General features: G+C 34.9%; 1 protein-coding gene across 2 annotated transcripts in view; it reads right to left on the bottom strand.

Annotated features, from left to right (window-relative positions):
• The window catches only part of DPY19L1 (dpy-19 like C-mannosyltransferase 1), a 95,231-nt gene that overhangs the window by 29,503 nt on the left and 44,141 nt on the right, over positions 1–21,587 (bottom strand). For both annotated transcript variants that reach the window (XM_068973431.1, XM_068973432.1), the window contains exons 8-13: positions 13,288–13,379; positions 11,054–11,153; positions 8,751–8,828; positions 2,948–3,034; positions 802–861; positions 183–263 (exon numbers count right to left, since the gene is read on the bottom strand). In XM_068973431.1, the coding sequence (XP_068829532.1) occupies positions 183–263; positions 802–861; positions 2,948–3,034; positions 8,751–8,828; positions 11,054–11,153; positions 13,288–13,379 (498 nt within the window). The remainder of the gene's footprint in view (positions 1–182; positions 264–801; positions 862–2,947; positions 3,035–8,750; positions 8,829–11,053; positions 11,154–13,287; positions 13,380–21,587) is intronic.

Below are 21,587 nucleotides of genomic sequence, written 5' to 3'. Positions count from 1 at the left end.
AATTAATTTTGATGAATAGACTATATACTTGGTCACATTTACTTTCTATTAGATAGATAAAATAACAGGTGAATAGACCCCACCTTAAAATTTCGCTTAAATAGTGGCACTTGGCAACTCTGGTAATGCATTCTAAGCCTGTTTATTTTAAGTCTTTCAAGTTTAAGCAAAAATATACTTACATCATCTGCAATACCGAAGATTTTAGATGTCAAATACTTTAGTATGACAGTTCCAAATAACCAAAAACATCCTTGGATAACCTACAAAAAAAAAATATAGCAAAACAAAACTAAACCAATGCATCATACAGCCATTGCATAGACATAGCCTAGTAAGAAAAAAATAAATACTTTAATCACATGTGAAGTTATTATCGCTATAGCCAAGAGAAAATGCTGAAACACATGCACCTTAAAATAAAGAATGTTACTTCAAAATCAACGGCTGTCACCAGAAAGAAAAATATACACAATCTTATCAAAGTTAATATATTATAGGAGATTTACACAGCAATTGCAGTTAAATTCCCCTTCTACTGAAAGTTTCTTACACATGTACTGCTCCTCAGAAAAAGCATAGGTAATAAAATACAAAAATTGAAATTCTTTAACTACCTATCCAATATTAATCTTGCTTCACGAAAAGAGTAATTTGGCACATTAAAATTGAGCCCTAATATGTTATAAAACTGTTAGACCTCCTGCATTATATAGATCAATTCCTTGAAAGTAAAACATAAAACCAATGATATATTTTAGAGAAGAAAGAATGTATACATTCAAATAAATTGATTCTTACCCATAAACTAAGTTCAGATACATTTATTTTCAGGAAATATGGTTTCATTGCCAGTAAACCCTGCATGGAGAAAATAACATAGCATAAAGTTAACAATTACAGACACAAATTCAGGTACCAAAAAAATACTTATAAATAACATGACCCTCAAAATCTAAAATTCAGCACAATTTTCATTGTTTCACATAGAATCAATACAAGCTTATTTGATTTCAAGAAGCCCTGTTTTGTCCAGAATATTTTAGGTCAGTTAGTCACTTTGTAAAGTTGAAAGAAAAATCTCCATATGTTAATTTCTATAATTGACTTCTATGACTGGTTCTGATTTACCTAAGAACCAAGAAATATATAACAATTTCAGAATTTTAGATAGGTGTCTTATAAGATTTTCCTTAAGTTCTATAAATGAGTTTTTAATGAACCAACTAAATACTTCTCAACCAAATCTGATTTTTTTCCAGATACATAGCAAACTTCCAAAGCATAGTATCTATAAAGATCTAAATCTACTTCCAACTTGGCAAAAATATAGAGATCAAAACATAAATACATGAACCCAAATTAAATCTTTTCAGAAGTTTCCGAGTATCTGAGAATACAAAATGTGTTACGATTAAGGTTTCAAAGTGATAACTAGAAATAAAAATAGACAAATGTGCATTTATAGGTAAATATACAAAAACAGTCTACATTCTGTACCTGTTGCCATCATTTATTTTTATACATCAAAATACTGATACATGAAATATGCATAGCTTAATCTATACCTGAGACACACCTCAGTATCAAGCACCCAGTAGGAAGCCTAACACACTGTAGGTGTTCAACAGAACTGAAGAGAATTTCCTGCAACACGTACCTAAGGTCAGATTTTATTGATAGGCAATCTTCCATTCAATGGCTTCCCTGTACACAAGTACCAACAGTCATGTACTTCACCCTAAGTAATACCAGGACATCCCCCGTGTACGCATGTAAATATAGAACTGAGTCCACGGTCACATTTCCTAATTATAAGCAGAATTCATGATTGTAAGAACTATCAGTAATAGCACAGCAATTCAGTTAATGAGGGGTGTGTTTTAGTCATTATTGAAAACAGAGCATCAAACACATGCCGATTGCTAATTTCTGTGCCAGAGCATACTGAAGTCACACAACCTGAAAGGGATGGTGGTCTAGACTGGGAAGAGGTATTTGGGAAACAGAATCTTAAAAAAAAATTTACTTGTAAAATTGGAGAAAGAAATAGCAGATTCCAAATTTGTTAATGGGTTCTAGAAATCAGGAAAGACAAAATGATCTGACTTACTTAAATGACTATTCAAGAAGTAGAATACATTTCAGTTAAGACAGTGCAATATGGTTTCATCTCCAAGAAACCAGTCTAAAACTAAAGCACATGTATGTTAAATATAAGGAATATTTTCTTTCCTCTTAGGTATGCAAAACATTGTAATAGAGAAATCCATTGACAAAAAAAAGGAGTAACCACCTCTGCAAGTCTTTAAATTTAGAGAGACATATTATATTTAGAAAATCATTCTAATGAAACTGGCAGAAGGTATTAGATGACCCGTTACCCTAATTCTGTAAGACTATCTCTCCATAATCTACATCTGCCCTTAGTGATCTAGAAAAATATAACTGAATCATTACCTGATTTAAATTATCTGAATAAGTCATACAAATAGACATGAAGGGAAAAAAGTAAAAAAACACAAGTCCTGAAGCCTCTCTCTGACCACAGTGAAACAAGGAGAGACTGCTGTGAGATGCCAAAACAAGGAAAGGGGGTAACAAAGTGGGGAAAGAAGACAATAAACTCTGAAAAGAGGGGAGGAATCAAGAAAAAGAGGAGAGCATAGAAGTCATTCTAAAATAAACCCTGGGCCAAAATTTAGGTGACATAAAACATTAGAGAGAAAGGATAGATTGAGAGTACAAAGCAAAGCGCTATGTTTTCAGGCATTAATTTTTGTTCTGTTTCTTTGGAAGTGAGAACTTAAATACACTATCACATTATATGTATTTAGTAAGACACTTGAAACAATTCTTGAAAGATAATCCCTCATGAATCTCAAGCCAGCGATAAACTGGTAAACCATTAGTTTCAAAAACAAACACTTACTTAAGGAACACTTACCCAAATAATTACCAAAGAGGAAGCATAATAAGAAGTTAATAACATTGAGTTTCCAAACATCAAAACAAAACAAAGTGCAAGAGAAATCTGAAAAAATCCAAGAAAAATATAATTAACATACAGAAAACCAAAAAAACGATTTTTATTCTGAAAACCGCACATGCCCATGATAAACAAAATTTGAACCATTCAAAAAGGAATATACAAGGAAAAGAGCCTGCATTCTATGCCCCACTTCAAAACCCCAGAAATCACCACCACCACCACCTCCCTGTGCATCCTTACATTCACATATACAAATTCCAGTTTATAACTTTTTAAAACCAGAAATGAAAAGTTGGCCCAGAAGCTATGCTATTGCTTGCTTTTATTCTGTTTGTTTCAAAGAGCTTTACATATCAATTTAAACCAAGTTAATTCATTCTGCTGAATAACTGAAAAAAGTACCCTACTCTATAGATACGCCATAATTTATGCAATCAGTACTCTGAACACTTAAGTGCTTTCCAGTTTTGTCTTGCTGTTGGTTTTGTTTTTCCTGTTATAAACACTGCTGAGAAAACATCCTTATGTATCTATCCTACATATGAGTACATGTCAACACATTTATGGGATAAATTACTATTGTGGGTCAAGGATACAAACATTTTAAAATTTGAGAAAATACTGACAAATTTCCATACAAAATACCATACTCTCCACTAGTAGGGTATGAGAGTTCCTGCCAATACACACTCCTACCAATATCATGCATTATTCTTTTTAAATATCTGCCAATCTAACAAACAAACTAAAAAAGGTTACTTCATTGTTTCATTTTTTTCTATTCACTTTTCCATTGTTAGGGATGAGACAGACAGCATCTTTTCTTCTGTTTACTACTTACATTGTTTGGCGTGTATATGAATTGCCTACTCCTAGTGTCCATTTTTCTATTGGGTTTTTGAAATTTCCTAAGCACTCCATATATAATAGAGCATAGCTCCTTACAAAGCAAACATATTATAAATATTTTCCCAGTTCATTTTTATCTTTGTTTGTGATATTTATTATAACTGTTGCCTAAATTTTTACATTAGTCAGTTTATCATTCATTTCCTGTAAGACTTGAGAATTTACCTCCATTATAAGAAAAGCCTTTAAAAATAAAATAATCCATGCTTTCTTTCAGTAGTTTTGTTTTTGATCCACATACATAAAATTTACATAAGAATTTTATAATCAGCCTAAATTTGAAAAAATGACATTTGTCTTAAAATTGCTTTATCCTATAATGTACATTACACTATATTTTAGCTACATCTGCCCACTATCAAATCTTTAGATTTAAAAGTAGTACACATTGTTTCCATTTCTTTAAGTCTTCTTTTACATATATCAAGTGTGTAAAGTTTTCTTCATATAGATCCTGCCTATTAAGTTTAAAGTATATTATCTGTGTTGCTATTATATCAGAAATCTTTTCATATTTTTTGATTTTTTATATTTAGAAAAATTATATTAAGTATGAATAAATTAATATAAACTTCCATTGTTTCTAGTAGTAATTACTTTATTAATTTGGTTCTTTTAAGTATTCGGAAGCATATCAATTACAAGCAATGATACTTTTATATCTTCCTTTTCTATCTGAGACTCTTATTTTTTAGTCAGTTGTATTAGTTAACATTTATGCAACAATGTTAAGAGTGGCAGAGATATATGTCTTAAATTTCTGGCATTAATGGGAATAGTTTTATTGATTCATCATGTTGCATGATACTAGCTTTTGGCTTAAAGTACATGTATGTATCGAAAGTTCAATGAAACATCCATCTATTTTCATTTAATTAAGATCTTAAAAATCAGAAACAGATGTTGACTTTATCAAATGCTGTTATAATATCAAAGGAAAAGGTGTTCAATACCATTAGTAAATGCAAATCAAAACCACAATGAGACATCACCTCATAATCTCACACCTGTTAGAAAGACCATTACCAAAAAGCCAAGAGATAAGTATTGGTGAGGATGTGGGGAATAAAAAGCCCTTTGTCCCACTATTGGTGAGTTAGTACACTATGGAGGACAGTATGGAAGTTCCTTAAGAAATTAAAAACAGAACTATCATATGATCCAGAAAATCCACCCCTGGCATATACCCAAAGGAAACAAAAACAGGATCTCCAAGAGATATGTGCACTCCCATGTTCACTGCAGCATTATTCGCAATAGCCAAGACATGGAAGCAGTCTAAGTTTCCACTGATGGATGAATGGATATGGAAAATGTGGCATATACACAATAGACCAAAACTCAGCCGTAAGAAAGAAGGAAGTCCCTGCCATTTGCATCAGCATGGATGGACCCTGAGAACACTTACACCAGGTGAAATAACCCATTCAGGAAAAGACAAACACCACATGATTCCACTTATATGAGGTACCTAGAGTAGTTAAAAGTATAGACATAGGAAACAGAACGAGGGTTTCCAGGGCACTGGGGTGGGAGACGGGGGGGAAGGAGTATAGGGAGTATCTTGCTTCATTTTTATAAAATTAAAAGAGTTGTGGAAATAGATGGTGGTGATGTTTGCACAACAATAAGAATGTACTTAATATCACTGATGTGTACACCTAAAACAATTAAGATGGTAAAGTTTATGTGTATGATATTATTTTATAATAAAAATGAAAAAAATTCATTTTGGAAACAATTTCACATTTTCTTCCTTTATGTAATTATGGAGATTTAGGAAAGCAAAGACAGTCCATAGTATGTAACTGATTCCATAGTTAGTAAGTGACATGATAAAGCATTTATCATTTACCCAAGATAGGTTCTACTATAAACTAAACCTGTGTCATGTTAGTACTTTTAAAACTAAAACTTTAAGTCAAAGTCCTCATCCATAGCTGCTTATGTGATGACAGACTAAGGGCTTAACAATTATTCTAATTTTTACTGCAATATAAAAAAGAAAAAGCATATTAAACACTTTGGGGGAAAAAAATCAAGTGTGAAAAAGGTTAAGTACTGTCCAATCCCGTTCATACACAGGTTTGAAACCCTAACAAAATAATAGTAAATGAACCCAGGAATATATAGTTTTGCTTAGCTCAGAAAAGCAAGGTTGCTTAATGTAGAAAATCAATCAATGTAATTCTTCATAAGGTGAAGTCGCTCAGTCGTGTCCGACTCTTTGCGACCCCATGGACTATGGCCCACCAGGCTCCTTCCATCCACGGAATTTTCCAGACAAGAGTACTGGAGTGGGTTGCCATTTCCTTCTCTAGGGGAATCTTCCCAACCCAGGGATCAAACCCGGGTCTCCCGCATTCCAGGCAGACGCTTTACCGTCTGAACCACCAGGGAAGCCCGTAATTCCTCACAGTAACATATTAAAGAGGGACATATACACAGGGTCTCTAGAAAGATGTAGAAAAGCATTTGATGAAACTGGGCCTTTACGGATTTCTTCGAAAAAGTACGCAAAGCATAATGAGAACAAAAGACAAAGAAGCCCCAGAAAGTAGCTGGTCAAATCAGGACCAACACAAGCATCAAGATAAATAATGAAAGTAGTGGATTACACTGTAGTGAATTAAACAAATGACGCTTTTTCTTGGACACAGAGAGAAATTGATGAAAATTTGAATAGGAATGACACAAAGAGAAAAGACAAAGGGCCAGAAACATACCAAAACATGTTCAACTTTACTGAAAACCAGAGAAAAATGTAAATTAAGGCCATAAGATACCATTTTATATTCTCCAGATTGACAAAATTAAAAAAGAAAAAAAGATACAGAATAACAATGACTGTTAAATGTTATTGTTCAAAGTAGTCTAATCACTTTTGAAAAGCAATGTAATATTAAATTGTGAAACTGAACATATATTTAATTTACCACCTAAAAATTCTACTACAAGGTAAATAGCTTAGAGAAACTCTATATTTATGTCCCAGGAGCTATGTGGAAAAATGCACAGCATTACTCACAAAAGGAAAAAGAGGAAAAAAATCTAAACATCTTTCAGTAAGAACATGGATAAATAAACTGTTTAATTTATACAATAAGAAACATAAAGCAAAGAAAATGCCCAAACTCCAGTAACATACAAATTTCAGAAATCTGAGTGAAAACATATTTCACACAAAAATGAAACCATTTTATAACCTCAAAAACAATACAAAAACTTAATTATAAAAATCTATTATCTATGCATAAGTATATATATATGATAAAGTTATAAAGGAAAACAATCATAATTTGAAAGGTCAGGCTCAAGGTTATCTCCAAGAGAAGTGAGGCGGCTATATTCAGGACACAAGGGCTTCAAAGTAATGATGGTTCCAGTTTTCAGCTGGAGGGTAGGCTCATGATTGTTCATTTTATAACTCTGTTCATAATTTATATTATAAATGTCCTTTTATAGGTACCAATTATTAGAGAACAAAAAATATATGGCTGCAGTATAAACCCTGATAGTTGGGATTTTTTTTCTTTTTAGTAATACAAGTGCCTGACTTAAGCTTTCTTTGCAATCCACTTCAAATACGGCTATCTCTTGAATAAACATACTGCCAGCCACAGGACTAGATAAAGTCAGGTCACCTGTCCCTACTGAGGCTCCTTTGTTTTAGAGATCTTTGTTAATTTCAATACCTGACCTCTGGGTCAGTCTTTTCCCTTCCTGTGATTTAAATTCCCACTCTTATGTTTTAAATCCACCAAAAAGAATGAGCCCTCAAAACCCTAGGCCATCATCCTAGATGCCAACAAAGGAAGAATCCCAGGTGCACGCTTGCTCCCTCTCTCTCCTATACCTCCCCTTGTCCCCATGACCTAACTGCATGGTCCCAGATGTGCTGTGTAATTTCCAGGTCCTGTAAGTAATAAACCTTGATTATTTTTTCAAAATTTCCTGGTAATTATTGCTAAAAGGCATCTTTTAATGATAATAAGAACCACAAGTACCTGTCAAACCACAAAATCAGTTATTGATAGGCTAAGACTGGCACAAACCCATGGCATATTGTACTTACATTAAAATTATAGGAAAAAGAAAACAAAATTGCAAGAATTAATGACGGAGACGGCAAATGGTTTTTAAAAAATCAGTATTCTTCAAAATCAACCATCCAGCCTTAAGACCTTTGCTCTATTTCATCAACCTGGAATAACTACTTAACTGACTTCCTCGCCTCCTTCCAGTCTTTGCTCCACTACCCTCCCCTCTTCTCAATAAGACCTCTCCTGACCACCTCATTTGATATCTCAATCTCCCATCCACTGACAGCTGGCCCTCTTGACCTCCTTCTCTATAGTCCATACCACCTTCTAAAATACTATATAATTTACCAATTTACTATGTTTATTATTTATCTTCTGTCTTCTCTCCTTCCTCTACTCTTCTAGGATGTAATCCACATACATGCTGGGATCTTTGCAATTCTGTTCACTGATATGTCCCACGTGCCTCAATAGTTGGTGCTCAATAAATGGATATTCCACTTTATTTTAACAGAAGCTTCCTGGATAATATACCATTCCATGGTCTCTTTCACGAATTATCTTTTTTACTGATAATGTATAAGTTGGGCACAAACTCAAATCAGGTAATATGACCCAAAATAAAATTTTCAGGGTGGCCTACTTAAAAACAAGATTTGTTAATTATATCACAGTTTTTGACTAATACTTGTTTTAGTTATGGAACTATGTTAAAACCAGTTTCAGCCATGAATAAATCAAATATTAATCAGGAGCTTGTTTTAAGGTCAAGATATATGGGAAAAAACAAATTTAAAAATCATTACCATGTGCATATAAATGATCTTCCGTAACTTGCTTATGTCAATGTATCCCACAACATAGAGTGCAAATAATGATGCAATCTGAAATTTAAAAAGTTATGTGAAAATTTAAAATTATACATATATAATAAATAGATTAAAAAATTAAGAAAGGATTATCTTTATTCTGCCTCAAATTTATATTTATATAGAAAGTTCTTTAGTTTCCTTCTTACCTGCTAATTTATTATTAAACAAAGTGAATACATTAATATAGCAAATATCAGTTGACTATTCTCTCTCAATTAACCATGTAAATTATCTACTTTGCAGATTATCCAAAACAATACTCCTTTTAATGTCAGAGTGACTCTACTGCCGGCATGTACAATTACAAAGTGCCTTGCTCAAACATTATGAAAATGCAATTATAATGTGACAATTAATACATAATTGGGAAAGATACATTAAAAGCTAAAAAATAATTATTTAATGCATGTGTGTGTAAAAATATATTAGGTTCTGCTTGTTAGTCACACTTAAAAAGTATCTCCACTAGTGTTCTCCTTCATACTTGTACAAATATTCCAGTGTTGGCTATAATCAAATTTATCAAATTTCAAGCTAGAAGTTCTTGTATTATAAAGGTATTAACTTTTTTTACCAGTTTTGAAGAAAACTGTGAATGTATTTTCCAAGAATTCTAAGAGTACTAGAGTTATTCATATGAATTAATTGATTATATGAATAAATTGATTAAATAATATACCTCTGAGTAAAATGGCTCAGCTAGTAAAGAATCCACCCGCAATGTGAGAGACCTGGGTTCATTCCCTGGGTTGGGAAGATCCCCTGGAGAAGGGAAAGGCTACCCAGCCCAGTATTCTGGCCCTGAGAATTCCATGGACCGTATAGTCCATGGGGTTGCAAAGAGTCATACACGACCAAGCAACTTTCACTTTCACTTTTTAAGGTAAAATAGAGAGGTATTCAAACAGTGTCTTTCTATCTTTCTTCATGGAAAAAGCAATTCAAATTAAATTCCATGCGTCTCTCACTACACAAATACTTTTCAAACAAACAGCAAAATAGCTGAATACTTATAAACATGTATCTTAAGTTTTATTCATTAAGTTTTTAATCGCCAAGTAATCTACAATAAATTTTCCTACAAGCAAGAAAACAATGTTTCCCTTTACCCAGATTTCTCCATGGGGACACATCATTGCTGAAGGGTGACTGATACGACACAACAACTGTGGACGAGTGTGCTATTATTCAGTGTAAGCCCCCCAGGGAAGCATATTACTGCCTCCTCTCCCTCCATGCAACTCCCCACGTTCCCCCTCCCCCAGATAGAAACCATAAAGCTGGCCATCTCAACTAACTGGAGGGTAGGAACTCTCCCTTTCCATTCCAGGGGTTAAGCAATACACAACAGGCCTACGGGGTTTTAAGGAGTGACCCTCAGGGACATTTTAAACCCGAAACATTTAAAATGTCATCAAACTATAGAAGACGAGAAAGTCTAAAAGGTAAGATCAAATAAAGAATTAAGTACAAACAGAGCCACCTGCAATGCAGAAGACCCAGGTCCAATCCTTGGGTTGGAAAGATTCCCTGGAGAAGGAAAGAGCTATGCACTCCAGTATTTTTGCCTGGAGAATTTCATGGACAGAGGAGCTCAGCAGGCTACAGTCATGGTGTCACAAAGAGTTAGACACGACTGAGCAACTAACACTTTCACTTTTTCAAAGCTTCTCTTAAAAAAAAAAATGATAGAAACAGCTAACCTGACATCCTGTTAAGTAGTGGTAATGTGTTAGGAGTCTTATAATACATACATGACCCCATCTGATCCTAATCACAACCCAATACAGTAGGTTATTTCATTTTCTCTACTTTATATATGAGAAAACTGAAACTAAGAAAAGTTAGGCTGTCTGTCCAACTAAGAAGCTAGTGAAGAGAGTTAGGTCTCAAGTCCAGGCTTGACTTCATTTCTCAAGCAAGACATTTCAAAGGACATTAAAAAAACAACTCAAGTTGCTTTCTATGAATAGGAATAAGGCCAGTGTAAGAAAGAATCAAAGCAGTGGGTGCAGGGAAAAATGAGCACACATTCTACTCCCCATTCTCAAAACTCATTAATAAAAAAATAAATCTTATTTATTGTCCTGTCTTGAAATTTCTTTCAAAATATCAACTGAAAAAAACATTTTAGGACTTAGAATCATGTAACATATCAGTTCTATAATTTTAGATAATTAAATTCTTATAATCAAATATACTAAACTTAATTCAATTTACAAATGTAAGCACCTTACCTGAGTAAGAAGTACAAACTGAGCAAACTGCCAGGGAAGCATAAAAAATACATTGGAAATGCAGAGTGCAATCAAGCTTCCTCTGTAAAGTTTCGTAGCCCTTAAAAAGATAAAATAAGTTTAACCAGAAAAGATCCCCTGGAGAAGGAAATGGCAGCCCAGTCCAGTATTATTGCTTCGAGAATTCCATGGACAGAGGAGCCTGGCAGGCTCTATAGTCCATGGGGTTACATAGAGTCAGACACGACTGAGTGATTAACAGACACACACAACCAGAAAACATTCTAACATGGCTCCAAACTGCTACAAATTAGACTCTCTAAACACAATCTGGTTGTAACGTATAAAATGAGCCGATGGATTAAAAATTATGCCTACTGACAGCCAATTACAACAATTTCCTATGAAAAGTAAATACCCAGTATAACTGTAACAAAGGCTTTCCAGGTGGCTCAGTGGTAAAGAATCCACCTGCCAATGAAGGAGACACGAGTTCAATCTCTGGGTTGGGAAGATACCCTGAAGAAGGAAATGGCAACCCACTCCAGTGTTCTTGCCTGGGAAATTCCACGGACAGAAAAGCCTGGTGACTACAGTCCATGGATTTGCAGAAGAGTCAGAAAGACTCAGAGACTAAACAACAGCAATAACTGTAAAAAACAAAGTTTCCAAAGGAGAGAGGGGGAAATCAGAGTTAGTGCATCCACTGAGTTTTTTCAAACTATATTTTGGTGAATTCACAACCAAATATATATATGTAAAGCTGCATTCAATAGATTAATTTGGAGAGATAGATGATGTCTATGAAAAAAATCACAGAAGTAGCAGATTCTAAGCAATAAGTATTCTGCAGACAAGCAAGCAAGTGTTTAGGATATGGGCTGAGCAGCTGACAGAGGTTTCCTGGAGGAGATGGATAAAAGCTGGGTCCTGCATGAACAGGACACAGAAAAGAGAAGAGGAGGCAAAGGCAGGGGCGTTTGGATCTCTGATCTGAGCAGCTGTGGACAATCAGAGCATATTAGCAAGGGAATGAGAGGAAGAAAAAGTTTGCCAGCGCTGGATTTAAGACCGAAGCAGAGAGGTAGGTGAAAAGCAGAAAATAGAGACTGATGGGCAGTCTACTGTGTGCACTGTATTAGAGGAAAAAGCCAAGATCAAGAGTGCGGCTGTGGAGACACAGCACGTGCAGTGGAGAATCAGAGGTTATGAATTCAGAGTTCAGCTTACTTGAATATGCTAAAGAAGCTCTCATTTCCATAATAAAAGAGGAATTTAAGGCAGAGCAATCAGGCTGGAGTTGCAAAGACTTTAAAAGCTAAAACAAAAGCTGCCACCCATCCCATATTTTGTGAAAGGCCGGTCTAAAAACACTACCCAAGAGACAAAGCCACATATTCCTGCAAAGCTCATCATGGGGAAATAGATCACCCAAAGGGTTTGATGTAACAGACGTCAACCAGTTCTCCTGAATTCTGCACTGAATAGAGTTAGACTAGTCTGAGTCATCTCCATATTTTCATCATGCTTTGTTCTGTTGTTTCCTACACTCTATTTTCTTTTATCATCACCCTCTGAAACAAGGCAGCATCCATCTAAATCCTGTATCTGTCAACAGAAGGGGAGGGAACTATCCTCCTTTAAACTCTCTACCAGTGTGGTGCCTGCATCTCTATCAGGTCTCTAACTGAAGCCCAGAGAAACAGGGATGAGCCCAATCCAATCCTGCGTTTCTAGCAGGAATTCTCCTAGCGTATCTTTATCTTTCTACCCCTGCTATTCAGTTCTCAGGGATGCTAAACAAATGTAGAGGGAAGAACTACACATGACAGTTCCTGACCTCGCCTGTTCTATGAACTGTTCTTGTGTAGCGTACACCCTACTGCCACCAGCTTCCCCACTTCTTCCAGTTTTCGGAAGGCTGCTGTGGTGGCAGAAAATGACTTGGGGAAGCGGAGATGGCAGAAGAAGTGGAAGCAGACTTGCTGCTCCTCCAGCAGCATCTGTGGACCACGAACTAAAGGAAAGAAGACTAAAAGGCAGATTAAGAAAATGTTTGGGGTAGTAATATATTTTGAAGTTATATTCTTAAAATACCTTTATGAAAGCAACCTAGCAACAGCATCATCTTAATTATTTTATTACACTGTTTTCATAACGGAAGTTTAAAAAATTCCAGCTTAAGTTATTCAATGCAAAACAAACAAGAACCTCTAAAAATAAGTCATAGTTACCTGAGAATGTGAGTCACAAGCAACATCTGAAGTACAAGGAATGGATATGAGAAACTTTCACGGAGAGGAGGTGTCCACATCACACGGGTACACTAAAAAAAAAAAAATTCATAGTGTATGGTACCTTTGCTAAATGTGTTGAGTAAGACATACCAACTGAAAGCTGCTATTAAGCTTTTCTCACAATGTAATGGTGTGCTAGAAACCAAACTACTGATATTAACATTTTTACCAACAGCCAAATTAGGAGGAAGGCACACATGGCCTAAGACCTTATGAAACAGTAACATCATGAATTGTCAACAGCAAAGTCCTAAAAAGCTTCACCTGCAGCTTAAAAGGAAAAGAGGGAAAGCACCAGCAAGAAAATGTTCTGCCAAAACTAAAAACACTACATTTGAGTTGACTATGAAAATTAACTATAGTTTGTCTTCTTTCACATGAATTTTAGCAAAACTATTCATAACTAGTTCAATAACCTCAGATATAACCTCAGATAACGCAGATGACACCACCCTTATGGCAGAAAGCAAAGAGGAACTAAAGTGCCTGTTGATGCAAGTGAGAGTGGAACAGCTGGCTTAAAACTCAACATTCGAAAAACTAAGATCATGGCAACCAGTCCCATCACCTCATAGCAAACAGATGGGGGAACAAGGGAAACAGTGACAGACTTTATTTTCTTAGGCTCCAAAATCAGTGCAGATGGTGACTGCAGCCATGAAATTAAAAGACACTTCCTCCTGGGAAGATAAGCTATGACCAACCTAGACAGCATATTAAAAAGCAGAGACATTACTTTACCGACAAAGGTCTGTATATTCAAAGCTATTGTTTTTCCAAGTCATGTACAGATGTGACAGTCATATCACAAAGAAAGATGAACGCCAAAGAATTGATGCTTTTGAACTGTGGTGATGGAGAAGACTCCTCAGAGTCCCTTGGACTGCAAGGAGATCCAACCAGTCCATCCTAAAGGAAATCAGTCCTGAGTCTTCATTGGAATGACTGATGCTGAAGCTGAAACTCCAACTGGAAAAGACTCTGATGCTGGGAAAGATTGAAGGCAGGAGGAGAAGGGGAAAGAATGAAATGGTTGAATGGCATCACTGACTCGATGGACATGAGTTTGAGCAAGCTCCAGGAGTTGGTGATGGACAGGGAACCCTGGCGTGCTGCAGTCCATGGGGTCACAAAGAGTCAGCCATGACTGAGGGACTGAACTGAACTGATTCATAGCTAATATTTCAAACTCTCTGGGGACATCACTGTTAGTATTTTTATTGACAATGCCACTTAAAAGGAGCAGTCCACTTTTGTTTTTACTTCTTTGACCTGAGCTGCCAAGTATTTATAAAAAATGGTACAGGAGATCAATAAAATAACAGAAATTCTAAAATAGTTATCAGCCTTTCTGAAAGCTAACTTTAGATTTGATTAAGTAATATAATAGTCCAGTTTTAGTACTCTATCATGTTTCTGCATATACATTAAATATATTAATAAGTCCATGTTTCAGTTTGAAGAATACAGCACTGGATCAAATGTAAAACAATCTGATATCACTACTACTAAGCTAGTCACACTAGAAGAAATCATTGCCTCTTTCAAGTCAAGCAGGGTAAATTTAAGGAATATATAGAATGACAAAGATCATGATGGAAACAAGCCTTTATTTTAGCTCTGTCTTAGACTATTAGATATCTCTACTACCCATATACAAAGTTTGAGTCAATTTATTTCTCTTTTTCTACCAAAACTCACCATTCCCTATGAAATTAATATAAATATAAATTTGTCAATGAACTTACATGGAAGAGAATATGAAAAGATTGAAAGTCTTTAAAAATGCATATTTGTTGTTGAGATGCAATTTTTAAAAATGTTAGTTTATTAATTAGTTTATTAGAGATTTCAGTATGATTGATATAAGAAATATATAACCAAAATTTATAAAGCTACCAATCTCTATGTAAAAACCAGTAAGAAAATATTCAAACTATATAATACACAATTTTAAAATTTTCCTTAGACTGTTCACCCACATTTATTTCATTACTAAATTCAACTACGTTGTCATCTCTTAGAAATTCATTTCTCTTAATAGCAATAGTCACTCAGTTTGCTAAAACTCAATTACATCCTCTGTAAAGTATGGATAAGAAAGCTCAATTATAAATTATAACAAAGAGCAAGGTTTTCTCCTTCTAAAATGTTAAGAGTGAATGAATTCAAATGTATGTGAAAGTGCTTCTTGTTGTTTCTCCAATAACACAGGGTGCTTTTCTAAATCTGATACAAACATAACTGCTGATCCAAATGATACCATACAACATGAAATTTTAAAAAAAGATTTATTTTAATCATACCTTAAGTAACAATAAATAGGTATTTTTATTTAACTATAATTTTAAGTGGAAAATAAAAATCTATAATTCTCTTTATAGGGTGAAATGTAAGAATTAAAGGAGGAAATATATACATAACTGCTTCAAAAAGGATTGCAGAAAAGCATTCTGCACTCTGACAAAGAATAAGAAATTCTTTAGTTGTGAAAATAAATTCAATAAAAAAATCTTGCACTGTTTAAACTGTCCTCATCCACTACATAATTTTTAATCTATTTTGGCTTGATAAGGGTTAAATCCTTTAGTCATGTACTCAAGAATCAAAAACAAAGGAATTTCAGGAATAAACAGCTTCATTTTTCAACCTCTCTTTTCAAATAGTTGATTTATACTACTAGAGATTTGAGCATAATCTAACTAATCTCTTTTCATAATTTAAAAATATAAATAGAACTGACTAGTCAATTATAACTTATAGTTAGTATTAGTATCAAATAGATCATGTTTAAGGCTTGTTCCAAGAGTTTTAATTAGAGTTAACATATAAGGTTTGAGCTTAAAACAATGATCCTACCTCTTGACTGCTGCACTGTTGTATTAGCTACAATATTAAACACTATACAAGTGATTCTAAAATGATTCCTGACCTCCATGGGTTTGGCTACTCCTCTTCTAAGAACGGTATAGGTTTAGTATTCAACTATCCAGATGTCAACCATAAAAGTGCTGGATGCAACAAAAAATGCAGCAGCCACACGACATCATCTAGCTGATGTTACCTGGGCAGTCCCATTGTTTAGGCAGACCCTTAGCTTGGCATTGGCTTTATGAGGCTGGTGGGACTGCACCTTTATAAGTCAGATAGGTTTCTTGGAGCATCTATCTCTTTCTGTACCAGGTACTGATACACTGCCCAATTAAACTGTCAGTTATTGATACATACATCAATTTGAATTGGTAATACAATTTTGCTTACACAAAAGTTAATGCTTCAGTGCCATATAATTGCTATTAACAAGCTTTGGGTGCTTGTGTGCTTAGTTGCTCAGTCATGTTCCACTTTTTAAGAACCTGTGCGCTGTAGCCTGCCAGGCTCCTCTGTGGGATTTTTCAGGTGAAGGTTGTCATTTCCTCCTCTAGGGGATCTTCCCAACCCAGGGATCAAACCCAGGTCTTCCATGTCTCCTATATTGCAGGCAGATTCGTTACCCACTGAGCCATCGGGGAAGCCCTTACTATCTTAATAAAGTACTTCTACTGGTTCTATGGAAAGAAATGTTTATCAATTTTTCTCTCTGATCTTCCAGGATATCAGCATATCCTACCATAAAGTTTTCAAAAAAAAAACTTCTGTGAAATGAGTCAGCTTTGTTGGATAAGCAATAACTTACATCGTCATGACTCCATCCTTTGTAGCAATAACTCAAACCTGATCTTTCCTTACTTATTTAAACATAGAAAAAATCTCTGACAAGGTATTATCAACTCTACCACCTTTACTATGTGGTTGTAAACTACACTCCTCAAGGTTATCAACATGCTCAATATTCTGTATACAGTATGAAAGTATTCGTCATGACACAAAAGCAATATAAATATAAAATGAAACAAATGATTCCAACTGCATTGAATGGTAAACCTAACAGAGAAGCAAAAATAATTTAGGTATATATTGAGCTATTTTACTTTTGAACTCTGTATTCCTTAGCAGAATATGATCTTAGGAAACAAAGAACAGCAAAGAAATCTTAAACTTTACTTAGTAGGTGTGTTGTTAGTAATCGTATTAGTGCACTAATTCTGAAATTATTTTGTATATACTACAGAATAAAGCAAATAAGTAAATACAATTACACTATGGGGAGGCAGAAGATACAAACATGGAGTAGGGGAAGGCAGAGTTTATAACACTGGATTACTAGATCAGAATTAATGGAGGAATCAGTGTGAATTAATGGTTTTTGCTGAAAGAAGCTAGAAGTGATTACATCCAAGCAGTAATAACTACACCAAGCACCCTGCTTTTGGTCTCTAAATACCATTTTCCACACAGGATCTAAGATTCCTTGGAAAATAGCTGATCCCAAATCTAGGGAGGGGAAAGTACTAAGTGATTTTGAAACAAATTTTTGGGCAAGAAAGTAAGTGTTCAAAGAACACTGAGGGAAATAAAGAAAGAACACTGGACATATCAAAAGGGCAGAGAATAGTACCAAAATACACATGTGCCTACACACACACACAACTTAGGAATTAATCTAACAAAAATCTACAATATAAAAAATATTGCTGAAACAATAGAAAGAAGACTGATATAAGTGAAGAATAGCTATGTTTACAGATGGGAAGATTTGATATATTTAGAATGCCTCTTCTCCCTAAATTGATCTAGAGATCAAGGCAATACTAAAGTCCCAGCAGGTTGTATATGTGCCGAGGGAAGGAGGCATCATGGAAAACTGATTCTAAAATTCATATGGAAATACAAAGAACCTGGACTACTTAGAGCAACACTGGAAAAAAACAGAGTTAGAGACTTTTACTACCAGATATCAAACTTTTAAAGCTACAATATTTAAGATAGCGTGATAATGACTTAAAGATAAACAGCCAAACTGGAACAGATTCGAGAGTCTAAAAACAAATCTACTGATATTCAGTCACTTGATTAATGACAAAAGCATCAGTACAATTCAATGGAAAAAGAACTGTCTTTTCAACAAACAGAACTAAATTAATTTAATATTCAGATTAGGGTGAAGAAGCAGAGACAAACAGAGACTTTCCCTGGCAGTTCAGTGGTGAAGACTTCACTTTCCAATGCAAGGGTGCAGATTCTATCCTTGGTTGGGGAACTAAGATCCCACCTGCCTCATGGCCAAAAAACCAAAACATAAAACAGAAGCAATAGCGTAACAAATTCAATAAAGACTTTACAATTTGGTCGACATAAAAAAAAAAAAAAAAAAAAACCCTTGAAAAAAGAAGAAGCACTGAAGAACAGTCAGGAGGCAGCGAGAAGTCACAATCTCATGTTGTGTTTAGCTTCCAGAAGACTGCTGAAATTGAATCCAGTGATGGACTGATAACTAAAAAGCTAAAAATTAACCTCCTCCAAATTCAATTGCTTGTAAGGCCAAAGAGCTCATACCCTGGAGTGAGCATCTGGGAAACTGGAGAGTGAGCCACAGGGCAGAAATTTCCTTCATTCATTTGGAACTGGAGGAAAATTTAAATTAAAACTACAGCACTGCCCAGCTTAGCAAGACTCATGACGGGATCCAATTGCTTGGCTCTTACCCCACATGCCCAATACAGGAAAAGATAGTCCCTCTCTGATGGGGGAAAAAAAAAAGCAAAAACAATTATTTAATTCAGGCTTTATCATTCTGTTATACAAAATATCTTGCATTAAATAGAAATGTATGAGACATGTAAAATCAAATATATAACCTACAATTAAAAGGTAAATTCTAGTCAGAAAATTTAAATCCATAGAGAACATTAATGTCGGAATTAGCATACAGAGAATTTAACTATAATCATTAGGTTTAAAAATTTACAGAAAAAGATGGATAAAATGGGTGAACAGACAGGAATTTTCAACAGAGAAATAGAAGCCCAGGGAAAAACTGACATTTATAACATCTAAAATAAAAAATTCACTAGATGGGCATTAAAGCAGACAATGTATCAGAATAAAGTAACAATGAACTCAGGGACAAATAATATATCCAAGCAGAGACAAAGAGAAACAAACAAACAAAAAGATGAAGGGAGTACCAAAAACCTGTGGGACAACATCAAAAGCTGAACATACATGGAACTGGAATCCTCAAAGACAGTAAGAAAGAGAACGGGGAAGACAAAGTATCTGAACAAAAGATATTTGCTAAAGTTTTCTAAAAACTGATTTAAAAAATCAACCCACGGAACAAAGATGTTCAGTGAAATCTAAGCAGGGTACATACAAAGAAGACCACATTTAAGTTCATCACCATCAAACCAAGAGAAATCAAACACAAAAAGAAAGCGTCAAACCACTATAGAAAACATATTACATTCAGGGAAACAACAGTAAGTGTGATAGATGACTTTTCAAACAATGGAAGACAGAAGACAAAGAATGACATTTAAAGAGCTTAAACATAAAGCTTTCAACCCAGAATTCTTATCCAGAAAAAAAAAAAAAGCACTTAAAAAAATAATGAAGGAAAATAGGATGTTTTTAGAAAGGCAAAAGCTAAGAGAACTTATTGGCAGCAGATCTGCACCACAATGCTAAATAAAGTTCTTTAGACTGAAGAGAAATTACACCAGATGGAAACCCAGATCTGCAGGAAGAAATGAAGAACACCACCGAAACCCAAATTGAGACATCCAGCTATGAAAGATGACTAAGAGTTAACCAGGCATAGATTAGGAGACACGGAGAGGGAAATACGCAGGATACAGGAAAGAGCATGTGTAAAGGCCCTGAGATGGGAAAAGGGGCAGTCCCTTCTGGGAACTAGAGGAAGGAAGGACACAGCAGGACTGAGGCAAAAATAAAAACGCCCTAGAGCAGAGAGACCCAGAAAGGGCCAGGGCATGCAAGATGCGGTAGGCTGGTTTTCTACCACACTAGAAGCTATTACTAATCTTCAGACTACATCAACAGATTCACCTCCAACTAAGACTAGCACACACTCTGTTTATGGACTTTGGGAGTTAAGTTTCACAAATACACACACCACTCAATAGCCTGAATAAATAATACATCTTGCACTTACACTATCTACGAAATGAATGCAAAAAATATTTAAATCATTTCACTCATCTGCAGATAACCTCCATGGCCTTTCCATCTGCTCCAAATGAACCTTACAATGACTGACAGGACTACAGAATCAGCTCTTTCCACATCCCACCTTCCACCTTTCACTGTCTGGCCTTATACCTTCCACTCTCTGCTCCTCCAAAGTGGCCTCCTTGCTTCTCCCCAAATAAATCAGGAAACCCCCCACAACCCCCCACCTTTAGCAGAAGACTGTTCCACCTTCACATCCACAAGGGACCTTTGTTTTACTACTGAAACATCTGCAGCCTCTACAGATCCTGACATAGGGTAGGCCCTCAGTATATGCTGTTGTTATTTTTTTCCCTATTTATTTTTTTGAAGTATAGTTAATTTACAGTGTTGTTAATTCCTATTACACAGCAAAGTGATTTGACTATATATGTTGTTTTAAATGAGTTGAATAAACACAAGACTCAGAACAAATATCCTTACCATTATTAGGAATGAAAGGGAGGAAGGAAGAGGAAAAGAAAAAAGGTTCCTTAAGTTGGCAAGAAAAGATCTCATCATAAAAAGCTAAACAAACCTATTGCACATAAAATGAATTTTTAACAGTCAAAACTGGAGAAAAGTACTGCATTTAGCTTTTTTTTAATGTACCCATCTAAATGCTTTTCAATTAACATGCAAAAAATCAACCAATGCTATAAATATCTTATAATAAAAAAACATTTTAAAAGCAAAGCAAAATTGTTAGTTTTCATCTTAGCAAAAATTCTCAATAGGAACAGAATTAACATTTAATTAAAAAGCTTGATAAAACATCTGCATAGTTTTTATTATAAAATAAAAATTTTATATATAGGCTCAGTATTACTGATTATTACTATGAGCCACTAATAGCTTCTTTATTGTGTTTTCACATTTTTCAGATTTGAGGGTTTAAAATTTTCCTTTTAAATAATTTTAATCATTTATGCTACATAATTTGTAGTTCTTCTTTTAAAGCAAAAATTTTCCCTTGTAAAACCATCTGAGAAAGGAATAGTTCAGAAAGTACATCATATAAAGAAATGGCAACCCACTCCTCCAGCATTCTTGCCTGGGAAATCCTGTGGACAGACGAGCCTGGTGGGCTGTAGTCCATGGGGTTGCAAAAGAGTTGGGCGTGA

The sequence above is a fragment of the Capricornis sumatraensis genome, chromosome 5 (assembly GCF_032405125.1).
Source record: "Capricornis sumatraensis isolate serow.1 chromosome 5, serow.2, whole genome shotgun sequence".
NCBI classification, from domain to species: Eukaryota; Metazoa; Chordata; class Mammalia; order Artiodactyla; family Bovidae; genus Capricornis; species Capricornis sumatraensis.
Note: the sequence above shows the minus strand (reverse complement) of the source record. Positions and strands in the feature narration are given on the sequence as shown.